The sequence below is a fragment of the Heliconius melpomene genome, chromosome 14, assembly GCF_056956725.1.
Source record: "Heliconius melpomene rosina isolate 202511_hmr_F chromosome 14, ASM5695672v1, whole genome shotgun sequence".
In the NCBI taxonomy this organism is placed as follows: domain Eukaryota; kingdom Metazoa; phylum Arthropoda; class Insecta; order Lepidoptera; family Nymphalidae; genus Heliconius; species Heliconius melpomene.
The window spans coordinates 6,468,818-6,487,353 of record NC_140402.1 but is presented as its reverse complement, the minus strand read 5'-3'; the positions used below and the strand labels follow the sequence as shown (position 1 = coordinate 6,487,353).

At 31.0% G+C, this 18,536-nt stretch overlaps 2 protein-coding genes across 4 annotated transcripts; one reads left to right on the top strand and one right to left on the bottom strand.

Moving 5' to 3' along the window:
* Positions 1 to 85: 85 nt before the first annotated feature.
* Sgf29 (SAGA-associated factor 29) lies at positions 86 to 5,242 on the top strand. 2 transcript variants are annotated; one of them, XM_085197514.1, is made up of 8 exons: positions 86 to 229; positions 577 to 682; positions 836 to 982; positions 1,285 to 1,410; positions 2,181 to 2,405; positions 2,647 to 2,904; positions 3,155 to 3,232; positions 3,489 to 5,242. In XM_085197514.1, the coding sequence occupies exons 2-8, from the start codon at positions 644 to 646 to the stop codon at positions 3,501 to 3,503; spliced, it is 888 nt and encodes a 295-aa protein (XP_085053640.1). In that variant the 5' UTR covers positions 86 to 229; positions 577 to 643; the 3' UTR covers positions 3,504 to 5,242. The 2 variants fall into 2 exon arrangements, with proteins under 2 accessions (XP_085053640.1, XP_085053641.1); XM_085197515.1 differs by lacking the exon at positions 86 to 229 and adding an exon at positions 298 to 482.
* On the bottom strand, positions 5,233 to 16,793 carry LOC146532151 (retinoblastoma-like protein 1). Of its 2 annotated transcripts, none has more exons than XM_085197512.1 (19): positions 16,506 to 16,793; positions 16,233 to 16,369; positions 15,918 to 16,121; positions 15,115 to 15,305; positions 14,751 to 14,911; positions 14,280 to 14,415; positions 13,858 to 13,940; positions 13,407 to 13,570; positions 13,029 to 13,239; positions 12,499 to 12,708; positions 11,954 to 12,095; positions 10,932 to 11,030; positions 10,482 to 10,603; positions 9,591 to 9,770; positions 8,810 to 8,930; positions 7,807 to 7,904; positions 7,124 to 7,288; positions 6,524 to 6,716; positions 5,233 to 6,182 (listed from the first exon to the last, which is right to left on the bottom strand). In XM_085197512.1, exons 1-18 carry the CDS (start codon positions 16,641 to 16,643, stop codon positions 6,531 to 6,533), a joined length of 2,748 nt encoding a protein of 915 aa, XP_085053638.1. In that variant the 5' UTR covers positions 16,644 to 16,793; the 3' UTR covers positions 5,233 to 6,182; positions 6,524 to 6,530. The 2 variants fall into 2 exon arrangements, with proteins under 2 accessions (XP_085053638.1, XP_085053637.1); XM_085197511.1 differs by having other exon boundaries at positions 10,917 to 11,030; positions 16,506 to 16,792.
* Between the last annotated feature and the right edge of the window lie 1,743 nt (positions 16,794 to 18,536).

Below are 18,536 nucleotides of genomic sequence, written 5' to 3'. Positions count from 1 at the left end.
TATCATGCAAAAAGAGTTACATATTCTACTTTAAAAATAATAATTTATATAAATTTTCATTCCATATTAAATATGGTGTTACCGTATTGTCCTACCTAAGGTATTTTTTTCCTAAGCTTATAAATAATCTGTTGCCGCCTTTCTTGACATATCGGTAGTTAATGGTATAACTGATATGGAAATTGGAATAGTAAACAAAGATAAATTGATAGTGACACTTACAGTTTCAGTGAGTATTATTTTTCTATATACATTAATGTATCTACTTTTGTAATACTGCATACATTATATTAATAATAACAAATTAAACTATCAAAACGTTATTTATTTGATAAGTAATGTGTAAACAAATACTATACTATTAAAAACAGTAATTTCCTGAGTTTCCTTAAAATTTTCAAATATTTCCAGCTGTAAAATCTACAATTATTATTTTATTTGGAATGATAAAAATATACTTTTGGGTTCAATTTACTTTATTGGTTAGTTTATATTATTTTTAAAAAACATTACAGATACATTAAACATTATTTTACATAATTACTAAGTTCTTATACATAAAACTTATTACCGTAGGTGTTTGTTGTGATCAGCTGGTTTCATGTACTTTTATTAAGCTGGGAACTATCGATTGATAATCACGATGCCGCTAACCGCTGATGTCGCCGCACAGCAAGTTCAGGTAAACATAGTTTTTTTTATATAATATATAAAAAAATTGTATAAAAAAATACCAAAAGAACTATATGTTAATGAAAAAACATTTCAATCATCTCATATTATACTCAATGTGCTTAATTGATCATAAAAATAATTCTATTGCATTTGGTTATAGGAAAAATTAAGAACTTTACACAGGTTGATATATGACATAGAATCAGAGAGAGGCCGTAATGAACAGTGTATTGATTCAATATTAAGAACTGAGAAGGCTGCAGAATCAACTTCCTCTGCTGAAGATTCCTCTAGTTCATCTCAACAGGTTTTTTTTAAAATTTCTTTATATTATTTCTTTAAAAGTTCATTCATTTATAAAGACAATAATGGTAAGAATTATATTTGTAAAACTACAAGATATTAACAATTCTTTTTATTCTCAGACCCATATTTAAAATCAACTGTGAGTCTGAAATTGATCTTGAGTTACTGTTTTCATTCATAACTTACTTATCTAGGCATTAGTGTGGGAAAACATTTTAAAAATGTTAATAAATACAATAATTATCTTTTTTGTAAGACAATAATTACCATATTTTTTACAATAATTCTGATTTCATGTTACAGCAAATGCAACTAAAAAATCTGTATAAAGCTGGGCTTACTGCTGCTGAACAAGAAGAAAGAGTTCTTCGTGCAGCTCTTTCAAGGATTTATGAAATAAGAGCAATCAAAAATGAAAGAAGAATTCAGGTATGCTTCAACTACATATGTTGGCAAATAGTATGTACAAAGTACTGTTTCAGTCCTGTCCCCATATTAAAATTTTTATACATTTTCTAAAACATATTGTTTACATATGTCAGAGTAGAGGAGGACCTAGTGTTAAGATGCTCCCCACTTTCCAGTTAATTAAGCCATTGCATTTTAAGTGGCAGAACTTAACACTGCACTTTGCCTTGTTACCAGAGCATGGATATGAAAATATTAAATATTTAATTATAAATAAAAATAACAAAATATAATGCCCATCAAATTGCTTATTTTATATCACTGAGGTCTTGGGAGAGAGAGTTGAATAGACTGTACAAATGTATGAGAAAGAGGAAAGTGGGAATTGGTTGTACACTAATTTGCCCTGAATATTTAGTGCTTGCATATTTATTAGAACCTGAGAGGCCTGGCATAGGTTTTGAGTTCAATCCTCATTTAGGGCAGTGTATTGTGTTCATTTCCTCTGATAAGATAAAATACTATATTGAGCTTCACCATTCAAGATGTCATATCTTGAAAGGTAAAGTTAAAAGAAATGTAGTTTCGAAGCATCCTATTAAAAAACAATCATTCATAAAATAATTATCTAACATATATGTACATATTCAACATTTATTTGATACAAAATGCATAAAAATCTAGCTTTTTTATTGTCTAGAGCCCATAGAAGGTTTTCAAGACGCGTAGCTTAGTGCGGTAATAACAATTTAAATTAGTTTCAAAAAATATTATATATATTAAAATTTCAGGCGCGTCACGCAGGCAACAAAGAGACAATAGGCTGCGGGGCTCTCATGAAAATGTTGCTTAGTGCAGCTCAAACCCTCCCCCTGCATGTGGGGAGAGTCGGTGAACGCGCCCCTCCACTATGTGGAGCCGTACCAGCTGATGCTGGACATATAGCCAGGCCTGGTGATGCAGTGGCAGCTCTGGTGAGGGTCTCGGAGAAGGAGGAAAATTGGATTTTAGCTGAGGTATTTTATAGATTTTTTACTTATCAGTGCTTCTAGAACTCTTTGTTTAATAACTAAGTGACTGACAGGTGACTCAGCAGGCATGTAGGTTCCTTGGGGCGAAGTGGAATATTAAGGTATGATTTCCTAAATTCCTCTCTCGCAAATGGTAAAAACATGAAGATGTAAAAAAAACATTTATTTTATATATTCAAACAAAACATTAATATTCAATTAAATGATGTTCACATAACTCAAACAGGTTGTGGGCTGGTTACCAGCGCAAGGTAAATACGAAGTGGACGACATAGATGAAGAACAAAAGAATCGTCATGTTTTAAGTAAAAGGAGGGTAGTTGCCCTCCCCCTAATGAGGGCAGATCCTCGTACCGATGAACACGCGTTATTTCCCAAAGGTGCAGTGGTTATGGCCTTGTATCCTCAAACTACATGTTTTTATCGAGCTGTGGTCAATCGTCTTCCAGCATCTGCTGCTGATCCATATGAAGTTCTTTTTGAAGTAAGTTAATTAGAAAACTAATTTTAACACTAAATTAATATCTATGATCTGAAGTTTAAGGATAGTTTGGCTTGTTATTTTTTTTTATTTCTCCTGCATGTTATTTGTTTTTTGAATTAATAATATTTGACTGACTTTGACATTAAGTACAAAGGATAGGTTTATTTATGGAAGAGCCTTCACGGCTTTGCTGCACATACATATTTTTGACTGACATTCATTAATTACATCATTAATAAATTCTGTCCAGGATTCATCATATGCTGATGGTTATTCACCAGCAGAGCGTGTGGCGCAGCGATACGTTATTGCGATCAAGGAGGGCAAAGTAAGTAAATTGTATACATATAATGTTATTTATATTATTATGATTTTATATTTCAAAACAATATATTTTATTTCTTAAAAGTGTCATTGGTTTAGAGATGATATTATATAGCAATGTTACATAAACATCATTTTTTATTATTATTTTAAACCACAATATGATTGAGGCTGTCGAGACGCACGCGCACAAGGATGACTATAATTCATTCGGTATGCACAGCGTGAAGCTAAAAATAATAATAATTATATCGTTTCAGGGACGCGGCACCTGACATTCGCGTTCGGCTCCGCCCTCCGCGCGCTCCTCGCCGCTATCTACAGATTCGTTACATTAAAAACATATCTTTTATAAAAAATATTGGGTATAACAATTATTGGGGTAATCACGGATAACAAATGGACACTAAGTTAAGTTTCTAAAATACAGTACGGTCAATGTTGTGGCCGCCTTGAAATTAACTATAGATGGCTGCGCAAATTCGATTTTAGTATTTAAAAGAGATTAATATGCAAAGCTCAGAAAACCTACCACCAGGGCAGCCACGACGTGTCGCCAGTACTGTAATATTTAGATATATTATAACAATATAATATGTATATATTTTTTATATATTTAACCTTACTAGGCTACCATTGCTCATGAGCTATAAGTGGATGTTTAAATTTAGTTTAGAGTTTAATCTATTTTGCATTTCAAATTGACTTTGTAAATAAAAACTTAAATAATATGGAAATCTTATATATCGTAGTTGTAATCTTTCTGTTTTGATTATAGTTACTGTATTCATATTTATGTATTATTAAAAATGTATACCTTTAGATTGTATGCTCTGTTTTGTAATTAACAATTATAATGAAGTAATTCTTTCACATTATATATGTATAAGATTAATGATCTTACTGGATAAAGGGGTTAAATTATGTCTATAATTATAATAGACTGAGATCCCAGGGCCCACAGACCTACATCATTTTAGCAAAACTGAAATTTTGAGGATCAATAAATAGTCAATACATAGTTTAGACTGTATGCATACTCTCTAACTTGAAAGCAGGGACCTTTCAGAGATAGCGCCAACTTAAGGTACGCGCCCAGTTACCTTAAGTAGAAAGGCTTGTTTTTATATGTTTTAAAGAATAGTGTAAAAAATGTATATTTATTATTACCAGGCCCTTTACGTGAGCCTTTAATCCTGCCAGACGTTCTAAAGGTTGTTTAAAATTGGGGAAAATTACCTAATTATTATCTTTAATTTTAAATATATCATTTACGGACTATTTTCGGACCCCCCATAAGCACGCAGTCCAATCCAATGGCTCCATCATCTCAGAAAGAGATATACCGTTATTACCGCTACCTCTGAAGTTTTAAGTTAGTAAGTCTACGTGGGTCTGGCGGCTCTGGGGTTTTGGGCTATAAGATTATGTCTATAACTATAAGGTTGGTCTGGTACGGATTTTCGATTTATTAATATTTTACACCCAAACAAATATTGAATTATTGAAACCGGTTTGTGATTAATTGAATTGTGTTTATGCTTAAGCTCCAATTAAGCTTTTATGTTTTTTTATAAGTAAATAGTTATAAAATTTTATATTATACTAGTGGACGCGCGCTGCTTCGTCTGCTTATTTGCACCCTTAGAGTTGAATTCAAATCGAAAACACGTGTTCAATGTAATATTTGCAAGAGTCTAAATTTCAAATTTTATAAAAATCTGTGGTGACTTAAAGAATTTTCCATACAAATATTCAATCCTTTATATGCAGGGTGCATATAAAGGATTGAATATTTGTAGGGGGTGAATTTTATAAAATGATAGAACACTGTTCAATTAAATATTTATAAGTCTGAATTTCAAAGTTTATAAAAATCGGTGCCCATTAAAAAAAATTAGAGAAAATAGATATAATAATTTAGTGGAAATAAGGTAAATAAAAAATAACTCCTATTTAAAAAATGTGTATGTGAATTACATCTTATGAAGAAATAAAATAGGATTTTTCAATACTTTATATTATTTATACTAAAAAGTAAAATCTACATAGAATACACGATAAAATAGTTATGTCCGAAATATACAATCATTTAATTTTGATTAACGTTATAACAAAAGTTGATTTAAACTATTTTCCAATCATCACTTATAATCTAGGCGTAAAATAAAAAATAATATTAATGGAAGCAAATATAATAATATTAAGACCGAATAAGTACATTTCAGTCAAAAAACAAAAGGAACTTGCTACTTGTAATATAATGATAAATATTTAAAATATAGATATAAACCAGCGACAGACTCGGCTTAGTATAGGAGCAGAATCTTGTCTATATACAAAAATGACTTTGACAATGGTAAACAAGAACTACCTACAATCAATAGGTAAAATGGCGGCCACCTAGTCCAATTCACATAACTTAGAAAGCAATGAGCAATTTTAGATAATATGGCATAATAATATTAAATAATGCCCACAAATAAGAATATGAGATCAATATCATTTATTAGCGTGGGTAGAACCTAGAACTATATATGAAACCAATTACTGAGCCCTGTTACAGCAAGTTGAATATACACTGAATATAAAATACTTAAACAGTATTTAAATAGTTATAAATTGTTGATTATTATAATCTAATTTATATTGGTTCTCGATTTCTTGTTAATATAGTCAAAATTGTGATATTGTTACATGAATGTGATGTAACAAAGCTCTTAGCACCATTTCCATAAAAAATATAATACATACATTTATTGTATGTTTGTTATTGTGACCAAAAAAAGTATTTTTTAACATTAAAATTGATTTTTATGCTAATGGTATATATAGTCAAATTGAACTGATTAAACAATAGATGATTACACTTAGAGAGCTAAAAGAAAAATTTTTGGTAAATAAATATTTGAAATTCATTTCAATGACCTTATTTATAGAAGTGTTGACTTCATCTGAAAAAGAAAAGAAATGAAGACCATTAAAAAAAAGAATATAATAGAATGAACTTTGTTCCACAGAAATGAAATATAAATTATATAAAACAAAAAATATATATTATTTAAATTTTGGGCTAAAAATCTGGACATCCCACCAAATTCAGGACATCTGGCAACATTGGGTCAGTGCTACATGTTTAAATAGATAAATGAAAACAAAATATTAACATTGCTACAATAGTATTCGAATAATATCGTATCAAAATAAATTAATAAATAAACTTTATAGATTGAGATCCTAGGGCCCCAGAACTACGTCATTTTAGCACAGCTAATATGAGATGATATATAATTACCATTAAATCAAACTGCCTGTCGGTCGCTAACCAGCCCCTGCAGCTTTCTCGCCACTCCACCATACCGTGCTCTCTTCACCAAATCGCCATCAGCTCGGGTCACCACTTCTCCGTCGTCAGCGTTGCGTTTCACCCCTACTCCTACACCGACTCCCACTTCGCACGATACCATAGTGTTTATTGCGTGCAAATCCTGTTTGGATGATAAGGTTTTATTAAATATACATATTTTTTAAAAATAATCTAATTGAGTTTAGTTCTGTAATAAAATAAAATAGAAAAAACTGAAGTTTTATACATGTACATCTTCGGAAAAACTGGACTGATTTGGTTTTTTATTGTATAATTTGGTCCTGGGAAGGACATGGGTTATAATTTATTTTAAATAAAGAAAGAATGTAAATGGAGGAAGGCTTCTTGGCGCAGGGGAACAAGTGTGTGATTGTAAACGCGACGGGATGTGGATTTCCATTTCCACTCAAGTAAATTATATATTTAATATTTTAGGTTATTCGCTCTGGTGTCGAAGTAAATTCTCGTGCCTTTTGCCATTCCTGTTGTGCGAGATGCAGCGTGAAGCTCAAAAAAAAAATTACCAACCTTAGCAGGACTTCTACTAAATCTATAAGTCAGGTGATGGTGATGATTTGGCGGTGTAGTCAGAGGTTTCACGTATAGCTGGTGGCGCTCCGACACGCGTTGTCCTCCCGGCGATCTCCCGCACAGCGCTGTACGACCAGCCGGCAAAGGGGACAGGGATTGTTCCTGAGATAACAAATTAAAATCAGAGTCTTTCAAATTTTGAGTGTAAATGACAATGAAATATTATCCATGGATCAGTGATAAACAAATACACTGGTTATTATTACACTATAAATTATTAATTGTTAATTGAAATTCCTATATAAATATAAAACCTATTGTTAATATTTAATTATCAATTGCAATCGAGATTTGCTCAACTGTAATTGATTATATATAAAATCAAATCTAAAACGCTATGGGACTCCAATAACAAGGGATAAAAGTAGAGATTGGATTTTTACAATAGTTGACCAGTTTTGTGCAAAGGCAGCCTTATCACTTACTACTAAGCTTATTTTGCAATTTTATGTTGTTAATAAAAAAAATATTTATTTGATACAAGGCCAAAGAGGGGCGTTGAGGGTACGAGGCAAAATGCAACGTCAAGTTCCGCCACTCATGCAAACATGCAACGCCTACAGAATTTCGCGGAAAATGGAACAAAGTGCAAGAAAAGTATGTACAAAAAATATACTTACATCTCTGTGCCTACCAGTAAATCGCAATGCAAATGCCTGAATACATTTTACATATACTTTATTATAGAAGTTTATTAAGTCTCCTCTTTCTGGTGATTCTGAAAATAAATTTGTATTTTATAAATAAAAACAAGACATGTTAAATTGTAAATATGAAAAATAATGTAGTTTCAATTAACGCATGGGATAATTTGATTTAACGTTGGACAATATCCAAGATGTGAGGTTCGAAAATTTTTAAATCAGTCTTCTCCTATCATTAGTCACTCTCCTACGCTTTCCATCGTATAGAATTCGAGACACTGTGTGTTGAGTGGCGAATTTTAACGCCGCACTTTGTCTACCAGAGTCGGGCTCAAACTCACCAAACATCGCGTCTGCAATAAGACGGTACTATGCCACTATGATATATGTAACATTAAATTATTATCTTGTGGATCCATTTTAATACAACTTTTCCGTATTTATTTATTATTTTCATTAAATTAACAAGATCAAGCGCGACGTTGGATTCCGCCAATCAACACGAAATACAGGGTGGAATTGTCAGCGCCACTTTAAATGAAACCACAGTTTTAACTACTCTATAAAAGCCTAATATAATTCGGAAAAAAATAATTCTCAAAAATGAAAAAGTTTTTTTTTTCAAACAAAATAAATAATAAAATTATCGTTTAAAAATAAAACGCCATTTGTAAAGTATAACATAGGCACGCACACACTTACCTGTCAAAGCGGCAACGTCGCATACGTATGTGTGCGTGACACAAATACAGGTATGGATAAAAATCGTGAAATGAAAAAAAAATCCTACATCCAAACCATTGATGTGCCTTGATTATTTTTTTTAATTCTGGGTTTGAAATATTTTACCCTATATGCAGTTTCAGTTAAAGAAGCGCTGCCTCTTCCACCCTGCATATTACTTCGAAAATTTAAAACACTTGGATGCCTATGCTTATCCTGCCATATGCTCCTCCCGCACAGGGAGTAGATATAATACCTTCATCATTTTTAATGAGCACAGTCCTGTACACGAGGTTGTCAGCGAGCGGCCTCTGTCGGTAACAACGCATGATGTCTGTGAATGTTCTCTCCACTTGATTGGTTGGTGTGTTGGATACCTAAAATGAAACTAATATTTATAAATACTAGAAAATCAATTGACTTGACGCGGGAGAACAAGCGTGTGACTGTGTAAGTGAGACAGACAAAATTAAAGATATAGTATTTAGATACATTTCAATGATTATACATTATATAAGGTTAAATTATGTTATCCAAAAGTTAATTTCAATAATAACTCAAACATATCTACACACACTTCCCTCAATATACAGTACATTGTATTCACTAGTAAAAAATTAGTGGACTTCGGAAGAGGGGATATATCGAATATTTTATATGTGATAATATTACAATAACGCAACTTTTAAGACTCCCCACGATTTTTATCAAAAAAAATTGAAAATCGACCCACCCTATTATACAGTCTGGGCTAAGAATCTCTAGAAGCCAAAATTCAAAATTAATTCTTTTCAAATAAAAATAATAATTAGTTTAACATTTTTAAAGTGTTACTTTCTTTCTTTCGTTCTTCTTTCTTAATATATGATCACTAAGAAAAGAAGAGAATATTTAAAAAGGTAAATAAAGGGTATATCAAGTTAAATGAAAAAAATATGGTTCAAAATATAACATTAACAAAAACACTATAATACTAAATAACTCCGGCATACTCATGAAAAAATCATCTATTAAATCTATCAACACTATTTACCCACCTTGCATATAACATAAACAGCGCACATGAGTATCTGATCAAGATGGCGGTCCTTCATTAATTGTGTTTGATGCATAATGGAATATTCTAGACACGTCCATATTTTTCTCTTTAACTCCTCGTCTGTGAGTCGCAGTCTTGTGCACAGATCGTTCATTCGGACCACTGCTAGACTGTAAAACTGTTGTCAAAGTTAATATTATAAATAGTGTAATATAAAATAATCTCGACGATAGTCTTGATTATGGTGTACCCTACAAGCATGCGATTGTGAACCAGACGAAGTTCGATTCCCATGGGGGAATTATTATTTTTTTATTTCTTCGCTCTGGAAAAAAAACTGCGGCGTTTCCGTTCCGTCATTCACCACGCAAATGAAACGGAAGCGTCTTAATATCCTGCCACATGCGGGTTACACCATAAAACCAAAAAAATAAAATAGTTTCACGTTTTTCCCGCAAAGCAGGCATGAGGTTTTTTTTTTATATCATATTTATTTACTTTAAGGCCGTCCTCACTTTTTCCGCTCAATATTTTAGACATTGCTTGTTGAGTGGCGGAACTCAACGCCTCGCTGTCTACCAGAGAGAGGAAACACTATTTAAATAAAATCACCAATCATTCAGTGCAATCCCTCACTCAGGGGAGCGAGGATCGAACCCACAACCAGAGCGCTTACAGTCAGACTAGGTCTTATCGGCGTCGCCTCAAATAATGTGATATGTACTTTGCATAATAAAATAATAATTATATTAATAGTTTAATACTATCTTTATAAAATATAATCATAAAAAAATACCATTATTATTTTAACAAATGTTATAAACATAAATATTTTTTATGTGTAAGTTAAACTAATAAGTAGAATAAAAAATTATAGCAATTTATTTACCTTTCTGAAAAACAGTATTAAAGAGTTATTAGCTTTCTTTGGGGTAGTATTAGGCGTGTTTTCTGTACTTGACGCAGACGTACTGGGTTGAGGTGCAGAAGGTTCTGTATTATTATTTGTTGCTAAAAAAAATATATATAATATAAGCGAGCATATAAAATGTTAAATAACTAAATAAATGTGCATATATGATTTTCTAAATGATATAGCTATAGTAAAATTAAATGATAATATTTTTTTTGAATCATATACAATAAGTATACTTATAGACTTAATTTGTGCCAAAACAGCCTTTTACTTAAATTTATGCAAAATGTATAAGCATTTAAGATTCACAAAGGAATAATTTCAATAAAGAAAGGACAAACAAAAAATATGCAAAATGTTTTGAATATTGTGTAAAAAAAACAAAAAAAATGAATGAATAGTGGTTACCTAAAAGTGACTGACCAGGTTTTATATTATCTTTGAACAATTGTTTCTTCGCATGATCCGCCATAGGGGTGAGGAAACGGTCTATCTCTGCCGACACTGGTGATTGTAGGCCACCTGTAAGTATTTTTTTTTATTTCATGCGGTGTTACTTATATGTAGGGTACGAAGAGGGAAACTTATCTAAATTAAATACTGTTTCCTTTTGTTATTGTAGAGGACTAGTGACCCGCTCGTGCTTAAGTGCTCTGTCTTTGCATTTTAAATCTGTAATATCTTTGAAAATATTCATTTAAGTTATATGTTGTGGTAGAGTGATATTGATCTATATTAAATCAACAAAGTATTTAAGGTATCTAATTGCATAAGGATTAATGCTGTATTACATAAAATGGCTTCGAAAATAAGCCATTATTTTTCGTAATAAGTAAATGACAAAAAATTGTTATTATGGGTTATCCGTAAGGGATAGACATAAATAAACCATCGCAGTTTTTTGTAGACCTTTTCAAGATTTACAATACTTGGTACATTATTTTGATAAATCTCTAGGGTTCAGCCTGCGTTTGCAATGTAAGCGGAAAAAATGTAATTATTTACAATATCACATAATAAACATCATAAATAACAGTACTTCTCTACTATATAATTAATGTTATTATACATATAAACCTTCCTCTTGAATCACTCTACTGTTAAATAAAACGCATCAAAATCCGTTGCGTAGTTTTAAAGATCTAAGCATACAGAGGGACAGACAGAGGAAAGCGACTTTCAATTAATTTTTGATTTTTTTATACTATGTAATGAAGTGGAAGTAATTCATTCTCCGCGAGTAGGAATAGTACCCACAACTGTTGTGTTTGCAAATAAAAGCTTTTCCCTTTGCACGATAGCCTACTTATATTTAAAAATTCTATTAGTAAAATTTTTTATATGCCAAATAAATTTATGCTTGGATCAAATAAACTGGAATTGGCAAAGTTGAATTAAAATAAATATTTATAAATTAATTGAATCTATCTAAAAAACACACTTACTACTTTGACTTAAATTTCGACGACTGTTCGGCGATTCTTGTACATACACTTCTGTAGAGGCCGGTACTGGAGTTCTGCTGAGCTGATCCCACAAAGGACTGTCTGATGTCCAAACAAGAGATTCTAGAACTTGTTCTTCCACCTATATATAATTTACACTATATTAGAAAAAAAGTTATTTTTTTTATTAATGTTATTGCAATTTTTTTTAATAATAAAAATTTGCGTGACTAATTGACTTGTGACGGTTTAACTAGTAATGTCTTAATAATTGTTTGTTTCCTCTTTTAATATCATAATTGTTTTCTTTGGATTTTTATAATTTTTTCTTTAAATTAAATCTTAATCATAACAAATAATTCAAATTGTCATGACATGTGTCTAACTTTATTTTTATAACAATAGACAGGCAAGAATAAGCTTCTTTAGAAAAAATAACACTAACGAAAATAAAATAATCTACTACACTATATAATTTATCGAATTTGGTTATTACTTTAAAAATATATCACAGTTAAACAAAAATAATATTAAAAAAAACTCACAGCATTAAGATGTTTAATAACATCACGACTGAGCTTATCAAACATAGCACGAACAACCAACTCAATGATCTTATAAAAGTGGAAAGCACTAAGGCCATATATTTGTAACACGCAAGGAAACCGTAGGGAGTTAACGCGGAACGCTTGTAGGACCACTTCTGTGCAACAGGCATATACTGTCAATTGGTAGGTCTCTTGTGATAGTAAAACCTGGAAAAAAAGTTTTAATTTATTAATTTTAAATTAATTGTAAAACGACTGTAAACGTGTCGGTCGCGGGTTTGATGCTGCTCCGGGTGAATTTAATTATTTTCATTTTCTCACTGTAGTAAGAAGACAAAGCTCGGCGTTAAATTCCGCCACTTAACATGTAGTGATAAAACTTGGGCAGAAAGTTCCCACTTTCCGTTTTCCCCACAAGTGGCATAAAAATTAACAATATCAAAATATTTTGAAATTAATATTATTTTATTTATTCTTGCCAATTCACACAATATAAACATTACCTTTACCTTATATTTAATACTTACTGGCAAAGATAATTGTGGTTTTTTCCTATGTTCCTCTCTGATGATGTGTTCAAAAACTTTATAATATAAACAAGTAACCATATTGCATCTACAAGTAATAGTTTCGTTGCTACAGTTATTTTCTCTGAGGTATCTTGAGAACTGCTCCATCCATCCATTGCAGGGTTGAATCACTTTTGTGTTTATAGTTTCCTCACTTACACCACAGTCACTAAAATATGAAAAAAATATTTAAAATTAAATATTTTTAATATTTTATATAATTCTTGTTTAACTTAAGACAAAATATTGAACGAGATAAAAAAATATCTGATGATAATGAACATACCAGTTGCTTACAAAAACTTGCTAAGAAAAAAAAGAAAATAGAATACTAACGCAAAAAATCGCAATAGCTGTGGGGAAGGTGTGGGTCTTGCGTGCCTTAACAAAGTGAGCAATCGTGCCACACTATTTGTGGCTTGTGATACCGGCGTCAGCTCCTCACGGCGCGCGAGGTACCGCCGCCCTGTTAAAGGAGTATCAGGGCATGCACGTCCACTCTGGAAATACATACATTTATTAATTTTGTTAATGGAAATATTGAATATTTAATGAAAATAATTGTGAAAATGAAACTTTTCAAAAAGAATAACTTTATTATCCATGCACTTTATACATATAATAAAACTGCAGAAGGGGTAAAATCTGTATATTAAAATGAAATATAAATCAGAAAAAAAATTGTGTGAGACATAATACAAGTAACAATTCATTAATTTTGACCTATCTCCTATATTTAGTAGTATTTTTTAAATATATTTTTAAAAATTATTAAATATATACTCACTGGACCAAATGATTCAATAACTTGTGATATTTCATCTCCGGAAACTTTACTTCTAGTCCCAATTTGCTCATTAGCATGTTCACCTAAAACATATATAGGCTGTAATTTCTGTAAGTATGCTTAAAAAGATACATAAATATGTACTTCTGTACCAACTTTTATTATCATCAAAGCATAATAAAATATCTTTGTAAAGTTTTGACATTTTACATTTTTTTACACTTCAATCATCACCATATATTTGATGTCATATATAAAAAAACTTACAATAATTAATGTCAGCCAGTAATAATATAGAACAAAAAAGTAGTGATGTATATATTTTTTTAATAAATTCTGCTATAATAAATTTTATGTGCAATAAAGTATATTGTATTGAATTGTTAAAGAATTCTGTAAATACTCCAGATATATAAACTTACCTAAGAATATTCTTTCATCAAATTCTCCAACACTAAGTACATAGGTTTCATAAAGATTGTTCAATGATTTAACATTCACATCAAAGTTCCCAACGTCTAATAAACCTGTTAGATTGTCATGGTCACCTTTTAAAATCTAAAAAAGGGCATATAGAATTTAATTCTTAAGCATTTAAATATCATATACTAACCAAGTATTTTCATAAGAGACTATTCACAATATGTGTCATATGTTAAGGGGGAGCAGGGGAATGAGAAAGTGGGAATTGTGTGATATGTAATGATACGTAAGCAAAATATATTGCTATTGTTTTAATAAAATTATTTGTAGGTATAAATTGCCAAATATTACACCAGATGGAGGGCTTCCTTACAAACCCCAAGGACCCAATCCTAGTCAAGTGAGAAGAGAAATTTGTGAAAGTTGTGTGACATTACTTATGTTATATATTATAAGTAAATTGAACTTACTGATTTCTCAAAGAATGTCTTTATAACTGGTTTCCAGCTATACTCCTTCATAGTAGCTGCTTCAACAGCTAATCCTTCCATGATTTCACACAATGTTGATATAATACAAGGTGGTTTCCTTGGCATCTCAAAATCATCTTTGAGCCAATCTGCTGGTAAACCTAGAACATATTTTATAACATTATCCACTTTAAGTTAACTAGGTACCCAACTCTGCCCACAGGTACAGTATAGTATGGTTACATCAAAACCATTAAAACTATGTGTGTATTTCAACTTCTCCTCAAGCTTTGTAATAGGAAATATAGAAAGCTTTTCGCTATGTAATTAGTAATTTCTAGTCAAATATCACATTATTATTTACCTTTGAAAGATGGATTCAATAAATCAACTCTTCTTGCCATAAAGGCATTAGCAAAAACAAAATCAAGACATGATAGAAGAACATGATACATATCAACCAAATCATGGGCAGAGTTGTGAAATTCTCCTTTAACAGACACATATAAGCACCAAGTGAACTCAAAAAGTGCATTTGTTGTACATGGCTGCAACCTGAAAATATGAGTATTTCATATATTTTACACCAATACTAAATGTAAGAAAATTCAATTATCAGTTGTAGTTATAATTATAGATTTAAAAAATGTTTTGAATTATGCATTTTGAGATAATTTCAGATAAAAATATTAGGATTTGCTGTTTGGAAGTTTTGTGTTCATGATACTACTTGATATAAAAGGCTAGTGGGCATAGCTCAGCCCAAAATAAAAACCTGTCCTTATATGTTTAATTTGGACCCTGCATATATTAGATAGTCTAACATTTTTAAATAAATAATGATTTTAATGTCAGTTGTGGATATTTCTTTTCACATATGTCCTATAGTATCAGTTATGGGCTTGGGGCTCCATAACATAACTATAGCATATGTGGCACACAGTGTATTGCCACCCAAAATAGTCCCCAAGTTGAATGAAGGCATTATTTTGTTTATTATATTTTAGTTGGCTTTTTAAAGCTCCATATTAGATGTTTCTAATATTTAATATACACTATCAGAATATACTCTAAAGGCTGATAGTTTTTCATAGCTGAAACACCACCATTCTACCTGTCCACTGCACACAAAATGTCATCACTGTAGCATTTAAAATATATACTTACTTTTGCTTTTTACTTTTTGTGTTAGTTTTAACAGGTTCATTAGTCAGTCCTGAGAATATTTCTTGGAAAATTGGTTGAAATTTTCTAAATAAAACGGTTGAAACTGCAAATTTGTGTTCTAATCTAGTTATTCTGTCTTTGAAGTCAGTTGACATGAGCGCCATTTCCATCCATTTCTTTATTTTGTTAAAAAACTGTATAAGGCTACAAATATTTTTTATTAGATGTAGTTCATATAATTATTTTGTATATTGAAAGTTACATACCAAATTCATTATACATTTAAATTGAATATATTATATATATAAAGTATACCTTATGTTACAAAGTCTAAGAAGTCTTGTGAGACTAACACAATTACCCTCTACAGCTTTTCCCGATTGTACAGTGGGAGTGATAGAAGTACGACATGCAACATATAAAGCACACGCCATCCAGTGTAATATATCTCCCTAAAAAGAAAAGTGACATGTAAAGATGTGTGAATAAATCGATTAAGTTTGTATAAATACGTGTATATTTATAATTTGCAGGTTGTAAATAAAAGTAAATGATAACATAGGAAACACAGATTTATATTTTACTTACATCTAATGTGTAATTTTTTTTTATTTCTGCAAAAGATAGTTTTGATGTTTGCCCAGCTAAAGGATCTACGTTTAACTTTGAACACAGATTGTCCATCGCAGCCACCCAATTTTCTTCACTCTCCTCTTGTTTAGACATATTTATATAACTGTATTATTTAAAACTATTATAAAAGATGATTTTTTATCAAATAAACACAATATACAATAAAGACGTGAAAGTTATCCCGATTTTAACCAATTGTGACAGTTCTTTGGCGGGAAGAACGCACACAAGCGCGCCCTTATATAAATAGGTGTTGCTAGCCATGTTAAAATAGTGGGAATTTTGTCAGAAGATTTGATAATATCAATAAAAACAGATGATTTATTAAAATCATTGTTTCAAGTCAGTTTACGTATAACTTTTACTTTTAAATTATAAAAATGTCTATTGAAACATTTTTTTTAATGTTTAATACATTGTAAAAGATAATTACATGGCTAATTCTTGTAGTCTCAAAAACACATTTTTTTATATAATCCTATCCTATATCTTATAAAACAAAGTCGCTTTTCGTGTCTGTCTGTTGTTTCTAACTCTTCTTCTTCTAAACCACCCAACGGATTTTATTGCGGTTTTCACCATTAGGTCGAGTATTTTTCGTAGAAGGTTTATATATAGTTTATTATTTGTACATTCTTATGTAAATTAACATAAATACGAAAAATATGAATAAAGTCCTACCCGCTGAGACACTTTCGCGCATGCGCTGCTTTAATGGTAAGTACTACATGAAAAAAATGTACTGAAGTATTGTTCCTCTCAATAAGATCTACAAAAAAGTCCGCGAGAGCATATTTTTATCTTTTAAGGATAACGTGTAGTGATCATATTTCTGTCTAAAAATAATAATTTCAATATATTTTTTATTGTGAGGGATATTTTTCCATAATGGTATTAATCCTTATCCTTTAAAATACTTTATTAATTTTCTACGTTAAACGAAGATAAAATTTGCTTTTTACACAATTTCGAAATTGCGAATAGTTTAAGAGAAAAACGCATTTAATTGTTGACACATCACGTCGTTGACACTTCAGCAGTATCGACTCAAGTTTTACTTATCCCTTACTCTCAGCATATAAATAAGTACATTAGTTACGTTGGCCATTTAATGTAGATCAAAACTGTCTTTACTGTTTTTCATTGTAATAAGTACTTTAGAAGTTGTTACAATATCAAAAAATCCTTGCTGTGAAACGGCTCGCCACTCGCCATGCGTCCGCCGCGCCCGCCTGCCTTACACGCATCGGTGGTTCAGTGGTAGAATGCTCGCCTGCCACGCGGGCGGCCCGTGTTTGATTCCCGGCCGATGCATTCTATTTAATTTTCCTCACAGGCAGCCACGTAGTGCTTGCTTTTCATCAGGGACAGAATACCCTCTTCAGCATTAACCACAAGCAAAAAAAAACCCGCCTGCCTCTATAGCAACGAAGATTTAGATGCGTTTGCACGTATTGGATAATTAGAGTTGAATGTATTATTTCAGCGCGATATATTTTTTGTAGTAGTTATTAGTAGGTAGGCTTTTGTTTATAATTTCTTCCGTTTAAAAATAGTCATTTAACTATCTAAAAATAGTCATTTAAATATATTTTAATAAGTACTTGAAAAGATTAGTAGCACAGATTTAAAATTACGGTACCTACTAAAAAATCCTTGCTGTGTAAAACAATTGGAAAATCCTTATTGAAACTACGAAAATGCGGGTTGCATTAGGGTTTAATTAATTTTCACATTATATTAAGTGCTTTGCAAACATACATTATATGAATAATCCAGTAGTAAAAGCGGGCGAAGCCGCAAGGGGGTCGCTAGTTTAATATATTTCCAAAATATATTTTTAGAATATTACAATAACTTATTACCATCTTTATGAATTCGTAATCTTATATTTATTTTTTTACTTTACTGTATATAAAAGTACATATACTTAAAAGTTAAAAACTGAATATCATTACATATCATATCGTTATCATATATACTATT